The sequence below is a fragment of the Furipterus horrens genome, unplaced genomic scaffold (assembly GCF_987537825.1).
Source record: "Furipterus horrens unplaced genomic scaffold, mFurHor1.1.pri manual_scaffold_3, whole genome shotgun sequence".
In the NCBI taxonomy this organism is placed as follows: Eukaryota; Metazoa; Chordata; class Mammalia; order Chiroptera; family Furipteridae; genus Furipterus; species Furipterus horrens.
In genome coordinates this window covers 190,694,260-190,718,980 of record NW_028327173.1, presented here as the reverse complement: position 1 = coordinate 190,718,980, position 24,721 = coordinate 190,694,260, and the positions used below count along the sequence as shown (strand labels likewise).

The 24,721-nt window shown below is 43.2% G+C and overlaps 1 protein-coding gene and 1 long non-coding RNA gene across 2 annotated transcripts; one reads left to right on the top strand and one right to left on the bottom strand.

The window, feature by feature from the left end:
- The first annotated feature begins 2,052 nt into the window (after positions 1-2,052).
- Positions 2,053-4,179, top strand: LOC150017057 (uncharacterized). Its single transcript, XR_016510089.1, has 2 exons — positions 2,053-2,875; positions 3,822-4,179. It is a non-coding gene; the product is annotated as an uncharacterized LOC150017057 (long non-coding RNA).
- A 1,057-nt stretch (positions 4,180-5,236) lies between these two features.
- EIF2B2 (eukaryotic translation initiation factor 2B subunit beta) lies at positions 5,237-11,594 on the bottom strand. The gene is made up of 8 exons (XM_090271174.1): positions 11,363-11,594; positions 11,122-11,242; positions 10,824-10,972; positions 9,772-9,935; positions 9,037-9,132; positions 8,314-8,451; positions 7,063-7,129; positions 5,237-5,815 (listed from the first exon to the last, which is right to left on the bottom strand). Exons 1-8 carry the CDS (start codon positions 11,523-11,525, stop codon positions 5,658-5,660), a joined length of 1,056 nt encoding a protein of 351 aa, XP_090127300.1. The 5' UTR covers positions 11,526-11,594; the 3' UTR covers positions 5,237-5,657.
- Positions 11,595-24,721: the final 13,127 nt, after the last annotated feature.

The window sequence follows — 24,721 nt, the reverse complement described above, 5'->3', positions numbered from 1 at the left end:
TAAGGACAGGGATAGAAGAATAGAGAAAATTAAAGTCCTTTTCTTTTCTTTTGTTTTTGCTGTTGTTCATATCCCAGACCAGAAAAATGATGAAAGTACTATGAGCTTGTATTTTTTAAAAATATGATTTTTTGTACTTTATAAAGTATCTGTGTGAAAGTCATTTTCATATCAAAATGCAGCATTTATCCTTTCAACCTAACCAGATGTATTCTCTACATTTGTTCAGGAGACAAGGGTTATTTTGGTCCCTTTCAAATTATATCTTGGTTTTATTATAGTATACGTAGCTAATGGCCTCATAATTTCATTTGGGATCTTTTTGCAAATGCTTGTTATGCCACTTTTAATTTGTATGTCCCCCACCTATTTAGATGACCTGATTTCTGGTTAATAAAACTAAATAGACTAAAGTCCTATAGAAGAGAGAAAAGGCAAAAAAAAGAAAAAGAAAGAAAGAAAGAAACCCAGCTGGCGATGTTTATTGCAACTGGGATGTTATACAATGAAAACAAATGTTGCAGTGAGAATTTCCACTTTTATATTTCCTGACCAGCCTGCCCAAATTGGCCGTTGTATCAGCGGAATTATTTTCTTCATTTTTAAATACAGGAAACAAATTTGTGCTCATGGAAGAAGTTTGTTTGCCAGCAGCCCTGCATTGCATCTTACAGGAGCAATGAAGTGTCATTAGTGTGTTCATCAGAGAAGGCTCGGGAAAAGCCCGGACCTGGTGTTCAAGAGGATTCTTGCAGAATTATATAATTGGAACCCTGAAGAATAGGCACCACTGTCTAGAAATGGTCTTTATTCTCCTAAATATGCATAAATGGTTTCATAGTCAGGAAGGATGACCTTAGAAAGGAGTGTTTAGAGGGGATTTACAAGGCCATCAGGGGCTCTGCCTGCATGCCCAGTTGGGTGTGGTGGCCTCTGGACCTCTGTCTCCACTCTCCAGAGCTACATGGAGGCCAGCTGTCCTGGGAGTTTTAAAGATCTTTTTAGGTCAGACCAATTTATGGGATTAAAAAAAGTATTACAATACTTCTTCTATTAGGATGATCGGATGTAATTTCAAAAGATTTTACTATAGTCCCAAACCACTGTTTTCTGGAGAATAAGAGATTAGAAAAAGTTCTCCATAAATTATGTAACCAATTTTCCTAGCTAGCCTGAATCAATCGGTATGAGATAATTATCCTATTTTAATAATTTATAAACTCAGTATAAAACCAACCTAATAGCCAAGAAAACTAACATTACTTTTATTATTGCCTGTTAGGGTTTTGCTCTGTCTTGTTTAGGAAATACAAAAGTGGAAATTCTCATTGCAACATCTTTTTCAGAATTTTTAAGGTTTACAAAATAATTTTTACATACCTCTTATTTGAATTTTTTGGTAACCCATGAGATAAGGTGCTATTATTCTCCCATTTTACAGAGGGTGGATACTAAGGCTGAAAAATATTGTTATTTGTCTTAAGATCACATAGGTAGTAAGCTGAGAGTGATATCCAAATTTTCTAGCTCCAATAACAAGAATAATAGTTACCATGTACAGTGATACCTCAGCTAATGAAGATAATTCATTCTGGAATCACATTCATTAGCTGAAATCTTCATTAATCAAAACGTGATTTCCCGTAGGTTTCTATAGGAAATCATTTAATTCGTTCTGGATGCTGCCCACTATTTAAAGATAAGTTTTATAAAATAGTAAAAAGCACACTATAAAAGGGCAAAAACTCACCAAAGGTTGAGATGAGCAGCCACCCAAATGGATGAAGGGGAATGGAAAGTAGAATGAAAACCTGATGATCTTTACACTGTCACAGTGCATCGCCTTCAAACCCGAAGCAGCTTATGTCATCAGGCGTCTCACTGCTCACTGCCTCGAACATAAACAACCAAGTCGGGTCGGTGTGTCTCCCCTGTGGGATGTGGTCGGCTCATTTCTTTGTCACACACGTACAGATGGAAAAGCTAAGGTCCTGGAATGGCCCGACTGTTCATGTTTGCCGCTTTATGTTAGTGCGCGCATCCACTAAAACATTCGTTAGCCGAAAAATTCGTTAGCAAGGTCACTTGTTAGCTGAGGTATCACGGTATATCTTATTTCAATCCTTACAACACTATCCCATAAAAAAGTGGTTTAGTTAGCTACCGTTACTAGTTTATCATTATTCAAGGTATCTCATCACCACTCTTTTGTAGTAGTAAATTGCAGAATTTAACATAAATTATGAATTTTAGGAATCTTGGTCAAGTTTTTTCTAGGCAGGCCTTAATTCTATATGGAACATGCCTGGGGAAAAAAAAAAAAAAAACTACTGAAAGGCTCCTTCTCTTCAGCCCAGTATTTATATAAGCATCAAGCAATCATCATTTCAAATGTGGTTGGGCTCAAAGGCTGCCCTCCACTGTGGGAGTGTTGTGAAGAAGACTGAAAGCTTAGACTGTAGCTTTTCATTAATAATTGCTTAGCCACTTGCTCAGTGTCCTGGAACAGCTATTTGGTGAATGAAAAGAATAATTCAAAGCAAAGCGGTCCAGATGTAAAACACTTCCAAGGCACATTTCAAAATAGCTCCTTTGTGTCAGAGGTGCACATCTGCAGAGGGAGTTTTTCGAGGACAGGTGGATAGTATGGGGCCTTCACAGTAATCACATCACCATCTGGTACCGTCTTTATGGCAGAGCAGTCCTGATGTGCCAAGTTCTACATATGGGTATTAGAGAGCCGTCTAGCTCAACGGTGGAACTGGACGTCTGGCAGCCTTCGTTAACCCACGCACTGATGCACCAGATGGCTTTGAGAAATGGCTTTGAAGCACATCTGTGAAACACAATCCTGTGGGTACTGGCATTTTTTGAGGTATCACTTTACACTTAAGTTTTTCTTGGTAGAGTATTTTTCAGAGACTTCTCTTCTGAGGCTAAATTAGGAATTTTTGTTCCTTATTTGAGTTCCAAGAATTGTGCCTTTCCTGCCCTCCGCCCAAACTGGAAGATGTGAACCGTGGGAAAAGTGTCTTTATAAACTGTATTAAGTAAGTTATCTAACTGGGCTTATTTGGCATAGGAAGCCTTTCCCATCCATGGAATCCTCTTTCTATTAATTATCTCTAAGCTAAAAGCTTTTTTGTTTGGTTTTGTTTTACGAGTCTCTGGGTACTGCCGGCAAAGGTGGGATGTGAGGTGGGCACAAAGGCTGATAGGGAATAAGTCAACACAGAACACCCAGTTTCTCCCTGTTCAGATCAGGCTCTCCCTTTCCAATATTTATGCTTCCTCAAAAAGGAAAAGGGAGAGAGGGAAATAGAAAATAAGTGAGGCATATAAATAGCTTTGTGGGATTTTCTTGAGGTCCTAAAGATTCTAAAGAATATGCATTTATGTAGTTCTGTTCTAGGCACTGTAGGAGCTGCCCAAGAGAGAGAGCCTCTACCCTTCATCCACCTCAGTTATGCCTGGGAAGGATGTTGGTGCTAATTTTAAACCCAGAGACTAAGATGCACAAAGAACAAGTATCATAAAGCATTTTTGGAGCCAGAAACAGATTTTAGTTCCTTGACTCACTGCTGCTCCTACTCCAGACCACACAATTATACCCAAGTGAATTGCTGTCAGAATTGGTGCCTTCAGAGACAATTGCTGGTAATTGGCAGCTATAAGCCACTTCACTGAGAAAGCCTGGGGTCTTAGATGCTGTGAGAAATAATTGACAGACTGAGACCCAAGTGAGTCAGGCTTTTCTGAGTCATAGGACTTTTAGATCAGTCTTTTAGACTGACTCAGATCTTGTTTTCTTCCTCCTTCAGGAAAGACAAAAGCCCTATGGCAAAGATCTATCTGAAGTAGATATCAAAAGAATAGAGTATTTCTGGCCAGTGTTAACCCAAGTGTGGTTACCAAATCACCTGTTAAAATCCCTTGGGTGCTCGCTCCACCTCACCCACACTCCAAGAGGCAGGAGGCCAGCTTTTGTGACAAGCACTCCAGGGGGTTTCCCTGCACACGCAAGTCTGCCTTGGACGCCTGCCTGAGACCAGTACTGCCCAACACACAGATCACTTGGTTTACCTGCAGAGACTTCTAAAAAATATCATTACTCAAGGAGTACACATAAAATATGGAAACAATATATAAACATACTCAATAAAATTAGATGTCTTCCTGCTTGCCACTGTTTGGTGTTATTCTTCCAGACTTCTATCCTATGTGAGTACATGTTATGTTTCATTTTAATGAAGGGTATTATGCATATCGCTCTGCAGCTTGTTTGTAACTAACAATATGAAATGGACTTCCTTACAAATCTGTCATATTAACACAAGGCTTACATATCAAGTGCCTACAGGGGTTAGGCAGATAACATAAATAAGTTAAATGGACCCAGGAGGAACTGCAGAAAACTGGAGGGTTTCCATCTAATGGAATCAGAAGCTTCCCAACTCTAGCCAACTGCTGTCACTTGGGAATGTGGATCCAGAATTGCCAAATCTTCTCAGTTCTCAAGTGAATCAAGAAATCTAAATTTGTGTAATGTGCAATCTCCAGATATTTAAATAGTTATAACTAATTCAAATTAAATACTGGGTGAAACAGCAGCCAAAACTGTTTTCAATCCAGAAACGGCCCTCAAGCCACTGTTTTGAAACCTCTATTACACATAATGCTCCATGATATGTCATAGTTATTTTAAAGCCTTTCTTGCTTTTAACAAACAGAATACAAAATGTTATTGCTGAACACTTAGGCTGTTGACATTACAGCTGCTACAATGGACAGTCTCGTCTATACTTGTGTGCTTGTACAAATAATTCTAGAAGTGCAGTTTCAAAACTGCCCTAGAAAACACTGTACCAGTTTACAGTCCTGTGAACACTACATGAGAGGGTCCTCTTCTGGGGAGCTTTAAACAGATCCCCAGGTGCCACCCCAGAGATCAGATGTAGTGGGTCTGGGATGGAGCCCCAAGAATGTTTGTTTATTTAAGCTCCCAGATGGTTCTGAGGATCAGAGAGGTTTTGGAACCACCATCTTATATTACTAACAAGTTGTTTGGGGCCATTTCCAGTAAATTATAAAGGAAACTGTAAATACTTCCATTTGTATTTCTCTGTTTTAGCCTGTTACTTCTAATTACAGCCCTCTATGAAAACAAGAAAAGGGCTCTGCTGCTGCTGTTTCAGGCAGTTCATTCAGAGCAGAACAATAAATAAACCAACTCAGGAACCTTCGAGCAGCTTTTATTGGCACAGTCCACGAAAAGGTGTGGTCGCCATTTCTGAGCAAAAACCTGTATCCCAGCAAGCTATTCAGTGTTATGTTTAACACACTAGTGAACCAGAAAGTTTAACTTCCTGAAACAGATACCCCAGGTCACTAAGAAACTCCAAAATCAATAGGTCAAACCCTGCTGCTGTTAAGACCTGAAAGGGAAAAATAAAATAAAAATAGAAAAAATAAAAAACCAGTCCTGGATGGGCATCCTTGTTAATGGGATGACTAAAACAGCAGGAAACAGTATCCAGTCTTTTAGGATGACTCCAGTTCACTCCCCCATTACAAGGAAAATGAGTTCCGGCGGTGGCACTGAAGTGTCCTCTCCACTGTGTGTTGGCCTAAGCAGCTTCTGCTTAGGACGAGTGGTGTCACAGGACATAATCATCAGGATGGTAGAGTTCACTCATCAGACGGTAGATGTAGGAAGGTGCATTCCCACCAATGTTGGAGATAAAGAGGGTAATGAGCTCTGGGGGGACATAGTCAAATACAGGGCAATGAACGCTGACTTTCTCCAGAATGTCCCCTGAAAGGCAATCACATGTGATAAAGATAAAACTGAGGATCCTGCTCTAATGGTGAAGCAGAATATAGATTCTAGGCGCAATAATGCAGACATACTTGCTATCCCAAGGAAAGGAAGCTGTAGCAAAATGCAGACAACGACAGACAACTTCAGATCACAATCCTCCCTGATTAAAACTCTTCAATGCCTTTTCTTAGCCCTTAGAATTCAAACTTGGGATCTCAGCCTTCAAGATCTGGCCACTCCCCACCACACTCCACTAATTACAAATCGTACCACTCTACTTCTTGCTCATTCTTCTCTAGCCATATGGCCATCTTTTCCCAACTGGCTAAGTAGGCACCCAACCCAAGCCCTCGGCACCAAAGACTTGATCTTCATGTGGGGCCCTATGCATGCAGAACTCAGGTGAAAAGTCATCTCATTAAGACCCCCCCATCTAAGGTGGTCTCCTAGCCACTTTCCACCTCATCATTCTTATTTTTTTCCTAAAACATCCCATGAACTGACATTTTCTTGTCCATCTGCTGCAACAGAATGTAAGCTCTATGGGAGCAGGACCTACCCATAGTATTCACTGTTATATCCCTAGTGTCTAGAATAGTGCCAGGTACACAGTGGCTGCTCAACAGATACAAATATTTCTAAAAAGCAAGAATGTTTAAATAAATAGATAAAGTTATTCAACTTAAGAATTACCACCCCAAATACTATGCTTTGCTCCCAGAGGGTGTTTATGACAATGTTAACTGTAGATGAGGCTCACTAAACACAGATGCTGCCTTCAGAAGTCAGATAGAAGGACCTCAACACACAAAGGTATCCAAGTTCTAGGCAAGTTTTATAAGTAGGAACATTTCAGAGCCTGCTTCCTCTGTCAGCCACGTCACCAAAATGATTCCTGACAGCGACTAAAAACAAGTACCTTTCTCACTGGGTTGTTGCCTGTGCCAAACAATGTGCAAAGCCGAACCCAATCAATGCTGGGTGATCCAACCCACCGTGGCCCCCATAACTCAGCTAAAATATATTAGTTTCAGAACAAAATGAACCTAAACTAGATCAGGTCTCTAGGCAGTCTAAGCTGTTAAAGAGAACAGTCCCCACAAGTATGATAAAAAGCACAACCTGGCATCATACAATCCCACTGACCACTAAACCAAAACCAAAAGACCAAAACACACACCATGTGCTTGCGTGCATGTACGCGCGCACACACACACACACACACACACACTCTTCTGTACCTTCAGTGAAAGGCAGGACTTCTTCAGGAGCCACAAACTTGTGAAATGAATCTTCTTCATTGGGAAACTGGAAAAGAAAATATTTTTAAAAAATAGACCCAGCAATTCTATTTCTAGGTATAGACCCAAGAGAAATAAAAAACACATGTCCCCATAGAAACATGTACACATGTGTACACAAAGGTCAAAGGGTAGAAATAACCCAAATGCCCATCAACAAAAGAATAGACAAACGGTGGTATATCCATACATAGGAATATTATTCAGCCATAAGAAGAAACAAAGTACTGTGCTACAACTCAGATGAACCGGGAAAACATCACGCTAAGTGAAAGAAGTCATAAACAAAAGGGCACACATTGTACTCCTTTTATATAAAATATCCAAAATACGCAAACCCATAGAGACAGAATGCAGATTAGTGATTATGAGGAGATGAGAGGGAGAAAATTATTTAATGAGTACAGAGTGTTTTTCTGGGATGATGAAGAAGTTTTAAAACTAGAGTGATCATTGCACAATGCTGTAAATGCAGTAAAGTCACTGAACTGAACTTTTAAAAATGGTTAATTGTATGTTATGTGAATTATACCTCAATTAAAAAAATAAGAGACCACCATGGCTGGTGTGGACAAAAGGGTTACCTGTTCAATTCCCAGTTAGGGCACATGCCTGGGTTGCAGGCCAGGTCCCCAGCTAGGGGCATACAAGAGGCAACCACACATTGATGTTTCTCTCCCTCTCTTTATCCCTCCCTTCCCCCTCTCTCTAAAAATAAATAAATACGCATTTTTTAAAGAGACCTATAAATAGACTGATATTTTCAAAGCAAATAATATTTTTCACTAATGAAATGACTCTTCACTTAGTAACTGCTTGTATTCAGGCTTCAGAGGACAGAACCTGGAACTAAGACAAACAAAACAAATTGTATGTTCCTAACAGTAACCTGTTTGGCACTTTGAAAAGTGGTCAGGGTGATGAGGAGTGGTGGCAATGTAAACAATGGGCCATCCCCAACTATGTATTGTCCTGACCTTACAATTTTGACTTCTTAAAGCTGACAGGTTATAAATATCAATTATTTTTCCTGGATCAAGACTCCTTTGGCTTTTTCCAGCCTCTTCTGGATCTAATCCACTGAATAAATGCAGATAAAAAGAAGCCCCAGAGTGAGTAGGTTGAAGGCCCAGAGAGCAAGCCTACACTTTGGCTTTCTTTTCTCTGTTGGTTAAAGGCAGACAGACATACCTGTGGGGAAAGCTTGAACATAGGGGCACAGACGATGAGCGGGGTAGAATGGTGTTTTGCTGCCAATGCTAGAGTGTGAGTTCCTGCCACAGCTCTCAGGGCCCCGTTGGCCAGGATGGTCTTTGTGCCAATGATCACCTTTGAGACAGGAAGAAAAATGTGAGCCATCTGGGGGTAAAGCCTTAAAAGGACCACTGGGCACAAGAGCCTAAATGCTTAGGCCTGGGTCTTGGCATCCATAGCAGTAGAGAGTAAGAGATTCTAGGCTCAGGACCACACATACTAGCTTAAAAGTGGGTTCCCAAGGAAAGTGTGAACATAATACAGGACAGGAAACTGCAATTTTGGCTGCTTTTAGCTTTGTCTTCTAAAAATCTATATGCCACACCTCCTGAGAAGCAGGGAGCTGTTCTCATTTTCCACCCATCACCACCAAGCTTTCTGAGCATAAGGGGGGAGCCCTCTTAATGGATCCCTAGTAGCTGACCTGCTTAGAGTAGTCCCACTTCATTCTTTCAATGCTTTAACCAAAATGAGGTTATTCCAAATGAAGAACAAAGATAGAAAGGGAAAAGAATTTAGTTAATAGATCAAAAAGGCCCATGTATGTACTTTCTAAAGGTGCTAGAGAGTCTTCTGATGGATATTACAAAAAGGAGAATAAAAATCAATATTTCAGAGATATAATCCTCATTGATTCAATGTAACTCCAAATACACCTACCTTATTGACTCTTGACATCACAGCAAAAATGGCAGCATCAGTCATGACAGTTGTCTCAATGTCTGCTTTAGACAAATTGACTGCCATCTCATGACCCTGCAGCAGGAGAGAAAGGCTGATGCTGGGACAAAGTGTGAGACAGGGAAAGACCTCTCAAACATGACTGGATCTGGGGAATTCTGTGATACTGGGCATATGCAACACACAAATCTGAACACATAACTCATTTTTCTGCCTGTGGTGGGTGTTCTCTGGTAAGCTGCAAGGAAGCCCAGGGGAAGCCAATAAATATTTAATGCTCCACTGCAGCCCCGGAGCAGCCACAAAAACTGGAAATACTACTTGTTTGCATAATCAGCCATCGCTGTCAGGCGAGTCCTGGCTCCTTATTTACAACATTCCACTTCTTGACATACTTCCTTTTTTGAAACCTATTATTTACCTAGGGATTGAGGTCAGACCAAGACTCAGTCATCCCCAAGGTAATTTACCCTATTTTGGTACCTGAAAAAAACCAATGTTTACCTTTTCATGGACTCAGCAGTTCATCTAACTTTCTTAAACCAATGTTTAAGAATGTTCACAGGATGAACAACTTGAAAATTCCCTTACTGTTTTACTTTATCTTCTTAATGTCTTGCTTATCAACTCAAAGTTGACATGGATCCCATCTATCACTCCTTTATTCTCTCCTCATTTTTTCATTTTCCTAAGCAACTCCCGCAATCCCCCTACCTGGCAGAAAGGAGCACACTCTGCCACAATAACATGGAATTTCCTCCTCCGGGCAGCCTCTTTGAGGAAGGCCTCTACTGTTCGGGAGAAGCCGATGGTCATGATCACCTCATTAGAGTGGATGTGCTCCAGAGCTTGGGCTGCAATGTTCTCCGTTGTCCCTTCTGCAAGAACAGTCAGTTTTCCAAGGAAAACATGAAACTGCCATGCCAAATATATAGACATGACAGAGCACAAAATGGAATGTATGCCCATAAGTCTGCCCACCCAGCTGACCCTCGTAGCACAGGGTTTACAAACTTAATACAAAATGTCACACTTCGTAAACACCCTGCTCCTCTGAGATCTTCTGTCTCCCAAGTTCTTAGGCTGCCCCCTTTCCCAGCAGTACCCTTGCATCAACTTAGCCCTCTGCCCTGCCATGACACCCGCTCCTTTACAACTGATTTTAAAGACTGTGACTTCAGGCAAGAAATGGCCCAATCTGGGAAATCCTAAAGGGCTGACAGTGGGGTAAACAGAACTACCCCCTAAAAAAAAAAGCAACCCTCCAAAAGGTGGCCACAACACTTCCACCTGAGAGGGAGTGCAGAAGAAAAATGGAGGAATTTGGAAGCAGCAGCTCAGTGCACACAGTCCCAGCTTCTTCCTCCCCTGAAGTATCAGTACATCTCCTTGATCACAAAGACAAGGGGAACGGAGGTGGTGTGAGCAGGCACAAAAATTAAAGAGGAAGTTTAGGGATGGTCTACTAGCCATGGTTTTAGGGGGGGGCTCATCTTCTTTAAAATGAAAATAAATCCCTGTCCTAATGGAGTCTGTGCCACGGTGGATTAGCAGTCTACAACGGGTTGGTCTGTAAGGAAATGTAGAGAGGGTTATCTTAGCTCTACCACCTGTTCCACCCTTTCCTAACGAGGATGGAGGGGAAACCTCTGAGAACCAGAGTGTTAATTATTCCCAACTCTGCTGATGAACAACTCCGAGGGTCTTCAGTTGTTCTCTCATTTTTCTGCAACTTGTCCTGTCCAGCCAGGGATCAGGACTCTTACCCAGTTCCACAAGCAGCTCATTAATTGCCTCAATGATGTTGGGTTGGAGTTGGGCGTAAGGGAGGCTGAAATCCTCACTCAGGCCTCCCGATGTCAAGAGTTTGTGCAGGGACTCTTGCTGGTCGTTCTCGTCGCTGCGTCCGTGGAGTCTGTGGAGGCAACACAACGCAGAAGGTGTGAAGGCGGTGTGATGTGTAACAAGGCCTGATCGGCTCCAATAAAGGCTCCAAGCGGAGATAGAGGATCGTTCGAAAAAGCGTCACTAGATCCAAACCGGAGCCCCGGACGTCGACCTGACCTGCCATACTCCTCCCGGATGATCCTGAGCACTCTCCGCACCATATTGCCCACCGTGGTCTCTGAGGGCTGCGCGGCCGTCATCCTCCGGCCCTCTCTGCGAATCAGTTCCATCAGCTCCCCTGTAGTCCAAGCCACAGAGGGTGAGCAGAAAAAGCACGCAGTGAGGCCTGTGTGCCTTTCCGCCTGGCAATAGGGAACGGAAACTGGCGAGGGACACGATGGAGCTAGGCCTGCCTTACCTGCGTTGCTCCAACGGTGGTCCGTGATGATCCGGCGCAGCAGCCCCAAGGTCTCCCGAGCCATGTCCTCGGAGCTGCGCCGCCCGCCGTCCCGCTTCAGAGCCTCAACGAAACTCTCGATCTTCTCGGACAACTCCGAGACCTTCGCTGTGGTTCCTGGCATCTTGAAAAAAGCTACTAAAACGGCAGAATCCACTCCAGCAAGAGCACGGGGCTTGCACTTCCGGAGCGGATCAGGTCGCTTCCGCTCCGAGGGAAAAACTTCAGTTTGGGAGCGGGAAGGCCACGCCCCTCGCTGCCTGAGCCAATCAGAGACGTGGAGCTCCACTTGGGTACAACTGAGCATCTGTCTCTGGACAGAAGCGGAGCTGGTCTGTGTTGGCTCTTCAGACACTGAAGAGGAGACTCGAGAGTCCTCAGGAGAGTGGCTAGTCTCATTGATATGGGAACAGCCTGTGTTTTCAGCTGACGATACTACCCGAGGCTACGCTGGAGAAGCTGCGGCCTTCTTTCCTGGTCCCCTAGCTGCGGTGGGCGCGTCAGGGGCCCACTGTCCCATGGGCAGACCCTCCCCACCCCCTTTAAAATGCTGTGTTTGTCTTAACAGATTCAGCTTCCTGAGGTCAGGGACTGTACCTTTTTTGCCTTTGTGTTCCCAGCGCCTAGCATACCTAGTATAAGACAGAGGGATCAGGAACAAGATCAAAAATAAGGAGATTCAAAGTATGAGCTAATATGGGAGCAAAGATTATGTCCTGTCATTTGGACAGACTACAGAGGCTGTACAGTATAATACAATACCAAGAGCTGCCATTTATTGAAAGCTTACAGTTTGTGAATTGTCTCATCTAATGCAACTCTGAGGTATGTCCTCTTACCCTTACTTTATGGATTAGAAAACAGAGCCACAGAATCTAAGCACTTTGCAGGGGATGCATTTCTATTTAAATCCAGGGCTAGCTGAACACAAAATCTGTGTGTAATGAGAATCTCTAATTATTTCCCTAAGGTAAATTATTAGAAGTGGAATCCTTGCACACATACATTTTTAAGACTTGTTACAATTGACAGGTTGCCCTCTGAAAAGATATACAATACCAAAATCAGAAGATAGTTCAAGAAAAAAACACTACAGACAAGTATCCCTCATGAACAGCAGATGCAAAATTCTGCAACAAATTATTTGCAAATCAAATCCAGCAATACATAAAAATATTAATACATAATTACCAAGGAGAATTTAAACCTGGAATGCAAAGCTGTTTCATATTTGAAAATCAATCAATTTAATAAACCACATTAACAACCTAAAAATTAGAACCACATGTTCATATCAATTGATGCAAGAAGAATTTGACAAAATTGAACAGCCAGTTAATGTTTAAAAACTCACACACTAGAAATAGAAGGGAACTTCTTCAACTTGATAAAAGGCATCTACAAAACCCTACACCTAACATCAAACTTATGGTGAAAGACTGCTTTCTTCCTAAGATCAGGAACAAAGCAAGGATGTTTACTCCCATCATTCCTATTCAATATCATACTTAAAGTCCTAGCCATTGCAACAAGGGAAGAAAAAAATTAAAAATATACAGAGGGAATTGAAAAAAGAAAAAACTCCCTGTTCATGGAAGACATTATCAACTACACAGAAAATCCCAGAGGATCAATAAGAACAAGAAAAATTTCCTAGGACTAATAAGTGAATTTAGCAAGGATGTAAGGCCATCAGACAAAAATCAATTATATTTCTCTACACTAGCAATGAATAACCAGAAACCAAAATGAAAACACAATAGCTCCCAACAGCCATAAAATATTTTTTAATTGTACTGCATGTTTAATTTTAAATGTCTTTAAAATTACATCAGTTTACATGCTTGTTAGCACTTACCATGACCTGGCCAATTTTGGATATTGTTGTCATTTATTCTTTTAGGCACATACTATTTATAAATATAAAAATATGTACATATATGTGTGAGATATATATATATTTGTGTGTGTGTGTATTTGTATATATATATATATATATACATTATGAAGTATAACAATAAAATGAGCACCTGTGACCCATCTTACAAGTTAAAAACTAAAATTCTGAAATTTATAGACACAGAAAGAAGAATGATGATTGTCAGAGTTTGGAGGAAGGGGTGAATTATTGTTTAATGGATATGAAGTTTTGGTTTTACAAGATGAAAAGAGTCCTAGAGATGGAAGGTGGATGACAGATGTGTATTTACATCACACAACAACATAAATGTACTTAATGCCACTGACCCATACACTTCAATAAAAGTTAAAATGGTAAATTTCATGTTGTGTATATTTTACCACAATTTAAATAAATACAGGGGGAGGCAAAGGTAGGTTTACAGTTGTGAGTACATGAAACAGAGTTTATTCTTGTATTATTAGGTATTAATCATTGTATTATTTATTTGTATTACATCTGTAAACCTACTGGCTGTTGCTAGTGCTGGGACTGGAGCTACTTAGAAAGAGGTACCAGTGCTGGGGGCTCGCTGAGGCTGGCTGTTGCTTGTTTGAGAGAATTTAGGAAAATGTGAAACATGAGCCAAGACAAGCCATTCATATGGAAAAGCCACTGTTAACAGCTTGGGTGGGCCTGTAAATTGGGCGGGGCAAATCCTCAGAGAATCACAAGGGCAGGGCAAGAAGTGTGAGCCAGGTTGATGGAGTTTCAGCTATTGCACCCACCTACTGGCTTTGTGGCTCTGTGGGAAGAAGATTCAGAAGAGGAACAATGGTCTCTCCCCACCTTTCTGTCTGGGAGAAAGCTGTTTCCCAGCTCTCACCCTGATGCCAGAAACTTCAGTTCCTCCCTGTATGCCACTGGTGACTTTCAAGCTGCTACGCCAGTGCTGGAGCTCTAGGGAGTGAGTCTGAGTAAGTCTGTGTGTGGGTCTTTTTAGAAGAACTGCTTGGGAATCCAGAAGTTTCTTCCACTGACCCAATCTCCACTGGTTTTTACAGCCAGGAGTTATGGGGACTTATCTTCCTGGGAGTGGAACCCTAGGCTGGGGGACCTGGTGTGGACTGGGACCCCTCCGTCCTGAGATATCCCTCCCAAATTTTTATCCATCACATGCGGGTGTGGGAACAGCCTGTTCTGTGTCTCTACATCCCCATCCTTCCTACCATTCTGGATGGATGTGATTTATTTAATTCTGTAGTTATTGGACTTCCATTCAACTTGATTTCCGATGGTTCTGAGTGACAGTTTTTCATAATTTAGTTGTAACTTTGATGTGGTTGTGCTAGGAGGTAAGCTGTGTTTACCTACACTTACATCTTGACCAGAAGTCCCTCTTTTGGCTTTAAAAAATATAATTTTCTAATATATTTGTAGAATTTTTCATATATTTTTCCAGTTATTTGTCTTATAAATATCTTCCCTCAGTTTATGGCTTGTTTTTTTATTTTCTTTGGTTTTAATATGGTCAAATGTATCAATGTTGTCTTTCATAGTTAATGTCCTTTATAGTTAATGCCTTTTGTGTTTTATTGAGAAAATTCCTTTCTAATCCAAAGTCATAAACATAATCTCTATTTCCTATAAATATTTTTAAATTTTGTCTTTACACATTATTTGGAATTACTTTCTATATAAAGTATGAGGTGAGGATCCAATTTTATTTTCATTTTTTATTTTTCTACAGTGACTTTAAGTACTACCACTGTAGTATGTCAAGTTTCTATAATGTGAGTCTGTTTTAGGGCCCTCTATTTTGTCAAGAGTAAGAATTCTTGCTGATAGTTTTTATTATTGTGTTTATGGAGTGTATGGAGGCAACAAGACCAAAAGAGGGAGGTGCGGAGGAGGTGTGATCATTTAAGTATTATCACAAAATTATCCACAAAAATTTTAATCCACAAAAGTATCCATAAAAATTACTCAATTTGTCACTAAACCAATGTCACATTAATTACTATTGTCTTTTTTTTTTTTTTTAAGTTTTGTTTATCTGGTAAAAAAAATCCAGTACCATATATATATACATATATATATATATATATATATATGTATATATATAAGTGTTTAAAGATTTTACTTATTTTTTAGAGAGAGGGAATAGGAGGGAGAAAGAAAAACAGAAGAATATCCATGTGCAGGAGAAACATTGGTTGGTTGCCCCATACCTGGCCCACAACCCAGGCGTGTGCCTTGAAAGGGAATCAAACCAGTGACCCTTCCTTGCACGGTCTGGTGCTCAACCCACTGAGCCACACCCGCCAGGGCTATATTCCTTTCCTTAAGTGTATCTTGACTAGCCTTGGCGGGTGTGGCTTAGTTGGTTGGAGTGTTGTCCAGTAACCAAAGGATTGCAGGTTCGATTCCCAGTCAGACAACATTCCTAGATTGTGAGTTCAATCCCCAATCTAGGTGCCCATGAAATTGGTCTGGGCTGTGTACAGTAGGCAACCAACATCTCCAACATTGATGTTGCTTCCTCTCACTTCCTTTCTCCCTCTCTCTCTAAAAGGAATAAAAAACAAATACAAAAAACCCCATGTTCTTGGGTGAGGATAAAAAATAAGTAAATAAAAAGAGTGTCTTGACTAATTTTGGAGTCTTTTCTCTTCCATACATATTTTATAAACAACTTGTCTATTCCTCAAAAAAAACGCTATTGAACTTTTAATTTTAATTCTCTAAATCAGTTTGAGGAGAAATTGACATTTTTAAGATACCAAAACCTCCAATCCATAAACATGGTATATAACTCCATTTACTTAGGTCTTTTTTAATATGGTTCAGTAAAAATTTATAATTTTCTTTATATAGGTCTTGCACATCTTGTGTAAGACTTATTTCTACACACCTTATATATTTTTTGCTATTGTAAGTGATTATCATTCTTTTCATCATTGCCAAATTGATAGAGAAAAATTTTTAATTAGTTTTAATTTGCATTTCTCATTAATCATTGACCATAATGAACATTTTTTAATGTTTATTTATCATTTGTATTTCTTCTCTTATGAATTGCTGGTATATATGGTTTACCCATTTTTCTTATGTGATGTATGATACACATTCTGGTTGTCCAACCAATATTCATTTCTTTCTTCCTTATTAAAATAACTGATTTTGTTTCATTTATGTCAAGATAGTAAGTGGCTTTAGCTTATGGATAGATCCTGGTTTGCCTAAGCCAATTATAGTAATTTCTTTCTCGTTTTTTACAGACTGGTGTAGGGTAACCCATTTTCTAGCTAGTGGGATATGAATGAGGTCTGTTTGGGGGTTCCTAGAAAGGTTTTCTGTTCTTAACAAAAACAGACTACTTAGTCTCTTCTATCTACATATATCTCCTTATCTGTCTATCTATCTAGGTATGGGTAGGAGGTAGATATGTGTGTATATAAATGATATATACCAAGACATACACATTACCTCTAGGTAGTGTGTTACAGGTTTATTAGAAACCCTTAATTACTTCAAAATTCATTCTTCTATAGTAATAGAGTTTGAACTTGGCACATAGCCATCCAGAATAAAGACATTTCCCAATCTCCCCAGCAGGTAGATGTGGCCACATAACTCTGTCCTTACCAATGGAAAGTGTCGTATTGCTGCTTCTGAAAACCTTCCCTAGGAAATAGCTGCCATGAGTCCCTGACCTCTGTATCCCTTTCTCTTTGCTCTGCCAGCTTAGATGATGAGAATGCAGGCCACAGTGCAGGAACAGCAGAGTAGTGAGCTGGAAGGAGTAGATCTCCTTCTCCTCCTGCGGCCTCTGTGGAGTAGAACGACCATACCAGCATGGACATTTGGATTTCATGTAGCTGCAATAAACTTCAGTCTTGTTTACAGCCACTGCTATCTTGGGGTTTCTGTCACTTGCAGACACACCCAATCCTAACAAATACAACAGTAATTTTTCTTTTCATTTATGTACTGTTCTGTGTTTTCCAAAATTTCTACAACAAAAATGTCCCATTTTTAATCAGAAAGAAAAATTACCTGTAAGAAAAAGAAGAAAAATAAATCTTTCATCAGGCCCATTTTTCAACCAGGAACATGATTTTGTTCATTTTTCCAAAGTGTCCCAATTTCATAATTATCAAATCAAAGTTTCCAAATTTAATGTGGAGAATAAGTTGATTATTATGATAATTCTCAACTGGGGGAAGGAAGATCGACAAAAATATTTGTGTCTTTCTCCTCCTGTTCTAAAGAATCTCCTTTAAGGCCATCGGATCACTTCCTTTTCCTGAAGAGCTTTGACTTAACACTCGGGCATGTGAACGCACTACTGTTTTTATCCTTATCTGATTGTTTTGGTGAATAAGTCATGTCTCTACGCAACCTGAGAACAAGTGCTATTGTCGCGGACACCTGTTGTTTTTGTCTGTCTTGAACACCCCTTTTCCTTTGGGAACTTCCCCTCCTCATCCCATGTCATTCAGGTGGAACTGTCAATCCCAGGGCCACCTGATACCTCAAGCAGCCCCTAGCCACAAGGATGGCACACCACTCAGGTCTGGTCAGTCACCCTACTTCCAAGCTGATTGGCTGTGCCAAGCCATTCAGTCCTTCCCTGCGATTTGCTATACAGACCTCAGAAGAAAGCAGTTTTTTCTCCTTGAGATTATCTGCTGTAAGGAGGTCGACTTGAGACTCAGTGGCCAACTTTCCTGCCTCATGGAGAAAGCTTGTCTGCAAAAGAAAGTCAGGCATCTTCTCCAGGACAAGCAGAAGCAAGCAGAGTCAAGTTTTAGAGTGAGAGAGAAAGAACAAATAAGTTGTTTATTTGAAATGAGCTGATGTAAGCCCTTAGACTTAGCCAGGACTGAAGATAGAGCTACCCTTGGACTTCTCAACAAATTCGCTTTGGTTTAACTTTTTGAGTTGCTGGAGGCTTCACTTAAGCCTTTCTTTAGTCTTCCTGGGAACCCAACTCTATTTTCAGCCAAGGTAGGAGTTCATTATGATTTGATTGATTCTGCTAGACTAGAAGCTAATCTTGACCTATATGTGAATTTATATTTTGGTAGACTCTGTCTCTGTTCTTGAGATTCCCAGCCACTTGAACATAGTCAACTGCTAGGAATTTGGAGGGAAATTTTTCTAATGACAGATGCAGGTAGCGGTACAGGGCATGTGATTAGAAAAACTACTCCCCTATTGTTATTAGAATTGCAGATTAACAATTGTTCTTTATAGATCAACATATTCAATATGTAATCAATAGTCAGAGCATCTTTATACCAAGCACCACATTGCATATTGGAAAACAGCCCCTGTACTAGGGGAAACTCATCCCTTACACTTAGAGTATTTTGCCTTTTCATTAAAAACTTTCATATTCCTTACCTCTTTTGGTTTCTAAACACCCCTATGAAGTTGGCTGGTTCTGGTCAAGAGATTAGTTATTCCACAACTGATAGGTCCATCCTAAGTGAGAATTGGCCAAACACATAGGTAGACAAAAAACAAACAAACAAACAAACACATTGTCTGGGATTCTGGGGGTAAAAAGTGTGGAGACCATGGCCCGCTAGCCAGTTAACCTCTTGGCTATGGTAGAAGTGTGGTTGCATGTTAAACTGTTGGGAATTTTGGGTTTGGAAGTCTTAGGGATCTCAGTTCAGACCTTAGGTTTACGCCTCCTAACCTGTCTGTCAATGGAGATGATGATAACAGTAACATTTGAAAGTGGGAATCATCGCAGAGATTTAGAGATGTACTGCCAGTGAGCTTTATAACAGTAGGTCTGGATACCCATTATATAATTGAAACAATTTTTTTTAAATCTCTATAAAAGGTGATTTGAGTGTAGTTAATAAAGAGCTGGTTGTAATTTTGAAGACTGGATAATCCAGAGAAAAACAATGTCAGCTTTTATTTCTGTAACTCCTCTCTTTCAAGAATAAATCAGTTATTGGAACTACCTGAGGGTGCTACAGACCTTGCATGATAGGATGTCTCCATCAGGAGGCCTGTGCCCTGGGTCTGAGCATCTTCCTGCCACTCTTAGCATGAAAGTGACACAGCAACTAACCTGCAGACAGAGGCTGCTGGTGGCTCCCACAGGCCCAAGGCTGGCCCTCTCCCACCTGGCTCCCTTCCGTCCCCCGAAGGGTGCCTATCTCTGGCCTGATGCCTGTGGCCAGAAACATCCCTAACAACAGTTATTGTCTTACTTCAGAGTGTAGTTCGCTTAACTGGTTCCCCGCCAGAGTGGAAGCGGGGATGCTCAAGTGTGCCCTCTATGTTGTGCATGATGCAGCACGGGAGGAGAAGCTGCAACCTGACCTCAGAGAGGTCTTTCAGATCTCAGCTTCTTGCACTTTGGAGAGCTTGACTAAGAATCACTGTATCCTCCCATTAGTGAGCACCTACATCCAAACCTTCCAAAACGTGGCAGGGTCAACGTTAACTTCTTCGTTTTACAGTGGAGGAGGCTGAGGATCAGAGAGGTTAGGTGATGTGCCCAGCTATAGAACTGGTGGGGCAGAGCTTTGATTCTCACCCAGGGATGTGTCCAGAGACTTTCCTAATTCCACGGCATCCACACCCTTCATGTTAGAGTGGGAGGAATGACCTTCAGGGGTCAAACAAGGGCCAGGCTTCCACCCGTGTAAGACCTGATGGACGTTGGTGACATCAGTTCTGTTGGCTCTCCCCTGTCACACAAGTAAGGAGGCGGCAGCTGAGAAAGCTGAGAGGCAGGTTTCTGAGAGCTGAGCCCTGGCCTTGCTAGGATGCCCAGCGCACGTCTGATGGTGCCGAGGGTGAACAGAGAAGAGTCCTGGTGGGTTCTGACCGTTCCTGCCAGCCTCAACCCTCGGAAGGGAAGACTGCCCAGAACCTCCCCAGGCTCACAGGCCCTGCCCTGGAGTGGATGCTTCCTGGAGCCCAGGGACCAGCTGCACCCCGTGGGAAAGCCTTGGCCCTGGCCTGCCTGGGAGCCACGGTGGTGCCGCCTCCTGCCCACGGCTTGGCTCAGAGGGTTCCCAAGTGGTTTGTATTCCTCCCCCTCTATCTTCAGCCTCCAAAGTCCCCAGGGAGTTAGGGAGGCCCTGGGCAAAGCCGGGCCTCAGTCCCTCAGGCCTCCCCAAGCCTATCTCCTCTCTGCACACCTTGGAGCCACGTTTCCCCAGGGGAGGAAACCCTCCAGCCTCCCAAGAGCACCGCTGTCCTAGGTCTGTTGAGGGCTGGCAGGCCCCATCTCCACTCCACTGCACACTGAGGCTCGGCTCTGGGCTGCAATCACAGGGCTTCGGGTCCGGGCTGTTGTTTTTGCAGCTGGGCTGGGGCGGAGCAGCAGCAGGAAGGCGTCTCGGGTACTGACCGTCTGAGAAAGCCCTGAGTCCGAATTCCCACTAGGACTGGGGCAGCTCCTTCAAGCTAGTGACTGTCCTGTTCCTGGGGAGAGGCCCCCAGGCCAGGCCTAGAGTATGGAGAGAAGTCAGAGGAAGAGTCCATCGAATAGGAGAGGAGAGTTCAGAGGAGACCCCAGGCTTTCTCTGCGCCAGCGCTCCCCCAGCAGGCTGTGCCATTTCCAGCTGCAGCTTGACAGAGCCTCTCCCCTCCCCAACGCCCTGCACACACCTGGGAGATCCTGGAGCAAATATCCTTAAAGCAAACAATAAACAAAACAAAAAATTCTCATTCACTATGGGCAAAATGTTGGAAACTAAAAAGAATAACGATCACCCATCATCCCTTCACTCAAAACTATTCATTGAGAACATTTTGATGTATTTCCCTATGACCTCTTTTTTATTGTGTTAAAATATACATGACATAAATTGACCATTTTAACCACTTTTAAGTGTGCAGTTCAGTGGCCTTAAGGACATTCACAGTGTTGGGCAACCATCACCACCATCCAGCTCCAGAACTTTTCATCTTCCCAGACTAAAACTCAGTGCTCATTAAACACTAATCCCCCATCCCCCCAGCCCCTGAAAATCATGGTTCTACTTCCTGTGTCTATGAATGTGACAACTTTAGGTACCTTGTATAAGTGGAATCATACAGTATTTGCCCTTTTCTGCCTGGCTTCTTTCACTTAGCATAGTGTCCTCAAAGCTCATCCATATTGTAGCATGTGTCAGAATTCATTCCTCTTTAAAGCTGTATGTATGTCACATTTTGTTTATCCATTCATAAACTATTTTTCCATATAATTAAGATTATACTGCCCTGACCGGTGTGGCTCAGTTGGTTGGGTGTCATCCCACAAAGAGAAAGGTGCTCAGTTTGATTCCTGGTCAGGGTACATGACTGGGTTACGGGTTTGGTCCCTGGTCAGGGTGTTAGAGAGGGGCAATCCATTGAGGTTTCTCTTGCACATTGATGTTTCTCTCCTTCTGTTTCTCCTTCCCTTCACCTCTCTCTAAAATAAATAAATAAATAAACATTTTTTTAAAAGATTATACTATGTCAGCAGTTAGATATCTTAATTATTTTTACTCAGATGCTGCCATATCATTAAAATTTTTTCCTAAACACAAACTTTAGTGCTTACTCTTTGCTTCCTGATGTGAATGGATATAGCATAATATACTTGACCAGTCTCCTGTCATTGGATGCTAAGGTATCTTTTTTTTTTTTTCAATTATAAATGACACCGTAGAAGTTTTTATGGACCCTCCTGCAGTCCTGCCTAACTTCTAGCATTTCAGATGATTTCCCAAGGAAGTGTACCAAAAGTGGAATTGTTCATCAAGGTGATAAACACTCCTCAGTCTTGATAAATATCACCCCCATTTCTAGGAAAATTATGCCTATTGATCTTCCATGTAGCCAGTGAAGCGCCTTTTCTTTCTTTCACACACACATTCAGCCAATTTCTGAGCACTCTCTCTGGAGAAAGGTAGAGACCTCCACAAGCAGAGATTCAAGGTACCCAACCATCCTCCCATGCCCCTGGGGCTGCTCTGTCCTGGTGGGCTGGCCTGTCTAATCAAGATGGCAAGTTCCTGATGACTGTGGGGCACAGTGGCTCAAGAGAGACCCAGCTGGGCCTGGAGCCTACTCAGAGAGATGGCAGCGCAGAGCCAGCTTGGTGCAAGGAAGCAGCTGGTGCAGTAGGGCTGCGGGGCCTCCGTCCTAAGTGTGGCGTAGGCTTGGCCCGGGACCACTCTCTGACCCCTTAGTGGCTGCTCACCCAACCCCGTGCACAGAGATGGCTGTGGCAATGGTACCAGTTTACTGAGGGCTTCCTGTAGGTTAGACACACTGACTGATTGCCCAAACCCTGTGCCATAGATGTTCCTACTGTCCCCATTGCACTGACAGAGCAACTGAGTTTCACAACCATTGATACCTTGTTTAAGGCACACAGCCGGTGGGCAGTAGAGCTGGGGTTCTTATTCAGGTGTTTGAGATTCCAGAACTTGCACTGAAGACTACTCTCATTTCCTGCTTCTTCTTACAGGGGCTCTGCTGGCCCCCTGGGCTGAGTGAGAGAATGAGCTATGGGCTATGGATGGTCAGTGGGGCTGGGATTCGGCACTGCCCTTTCTGCCCGGCTTTGCCAAATCTTAGGCTAGAGATCCTTGGCCACTGGGAATGAAGAGTGCGTTTCATGCCCCAAGGGGACCTGGCTGGGACAGGCAGGGATGGAGGCAACCAGGGAGGGGGCAGCTGGGGACCATGCTGCGCACACAGAGCCTGATTATGTTACAGGCTCTGTTTGGGGGGGAAATAAGTACCACGATGTCATCTTGTTTTGGAAAATCTGGTGTCCCCGAGACCTGAAGCCAAAGAAAACATGGGCTGAGGAACCCGAGCCAGCAATGCTGAAGCCTGCAGGTGAAGCCGGCCCTTCCAGGGTCGGGCATGGGAGCTCACAAGCTGAAGCCCAGACATCAATCTTCAGCGCGGCCTCCTTGTCCATGGCTCCTTGGGGTCCTGGCAAAGGACAGCCTTGGGCTGGAGAAGTTATTCCACAGACAAATGGGAGCAGGAGATCAGAGGCATTTAGAGCCGCCAGCTAAACCCCACTTTTAGGGGCCTGAATGCTGCAGGCTCTCACACATCCAGGAGGTGCTGGGAGGCTCAGAGATCTGCAAATTCCATGGGCTCCATTCCGGAGCCTGAGGAACAGGCATTGAGAGGAGCCAGGTTGTGGGTTCACCAGGCCCTAGGCAGTCAGAGCACCCTACAAGGCAAAGGAAGGCAGCTCAGTGGGAACCCAGGCAGGGAGGGGTGATCTTTTTTTCCGGAACAGGATTCCCTGTGGGGCGCAGAGCAGAAGTCAGTGGGCTCCAGAGTCTGGGACGTGCCTGTTTGACTCTGCTGGGGTCAAGAGGGCGGCCCACTGGCCTGGCCTCACCAGCCAAAGCCAACACAGGAAATGCCTAGTAGACCTCAATGTCCGGGCACCTAATTTATTCTGGCTGCCAGGGAGCCCTGCCTCCCCAGGCTCAGCTGTAGGCAGCAGTGTTGGCTGGGAGGGAGCAATGGCGTTAGTGCCCTGGGATGTGCAGTCCCCAGGCCTGTCCTCGTGGGCCCTCAGCCCAGGCAGGAGGAGCAGGGGCAAACACACATGAGGCCAGCAGGCAGTGAGAGGAGCCAGGCGTTACCCTGGCTGGCGGCCACGGTGGACTGTTGGGATCCAGTTCCATGCTCCTGCTTCTTGGAAGAGAGCTGTGAGGGGTCATCCCCTCCCGGGCTCCCCAGGAAGGAGCCTGATAGGCAGACAGTTGTTAACACGCTGTGTCGCCACCGCCACCGTGGTGATTAAGTCACTGTAATTGGCCTCACAGCCTGGCAGGGGCCCAGCCTGCCAGCCCACAGTCACTAGGGTCTTGGAGCAGGAAAGGGGGCCGCATGGGGAACAACGTGTGCTGTAACTGTTTGCGCTGATCGGATTATTTTGTGAATCAACACTCAATCCTCCTTAGTGGTTTCCTTTCTGGGGCTCCAGCCAGGGCCAGAATTGTGGAGGTGGGATGGGGAAGAGACCTAGGCCTTCCCAGGCCCTTTGTAAGCTGGGCACTAGCTAGAGCGGGTGATGGTCTATATCTTAGGCATGGCCTCAGCTTGGCCAAAGGCCATTCCGAGGCCCCTCAGTGACTGCTCAGCCAACCCCAGGTGAAGGAACTGGCCCATTTCTTGGGGGTAGGGCCCTCTTTCCCACATACCCAGTGATGGTTGCTACAAGTCAAGCCTCACAGGTGCACTGTGTACTTCCAGGCCCAGCATGGTGCCTGGCACAAAGGAGGTTTGCCAAAGATGCTGACAGGCAAAGATCAGTCTCCTCTTCCCCAACTGGTCTGAGTGCCTCATGGGAGAATCTCTGTGGTCCCCTCCAAGGTCCGGGTGGTACTTGTTGGAGCATTTTTCCAGTCTCAGCAATAGACAGC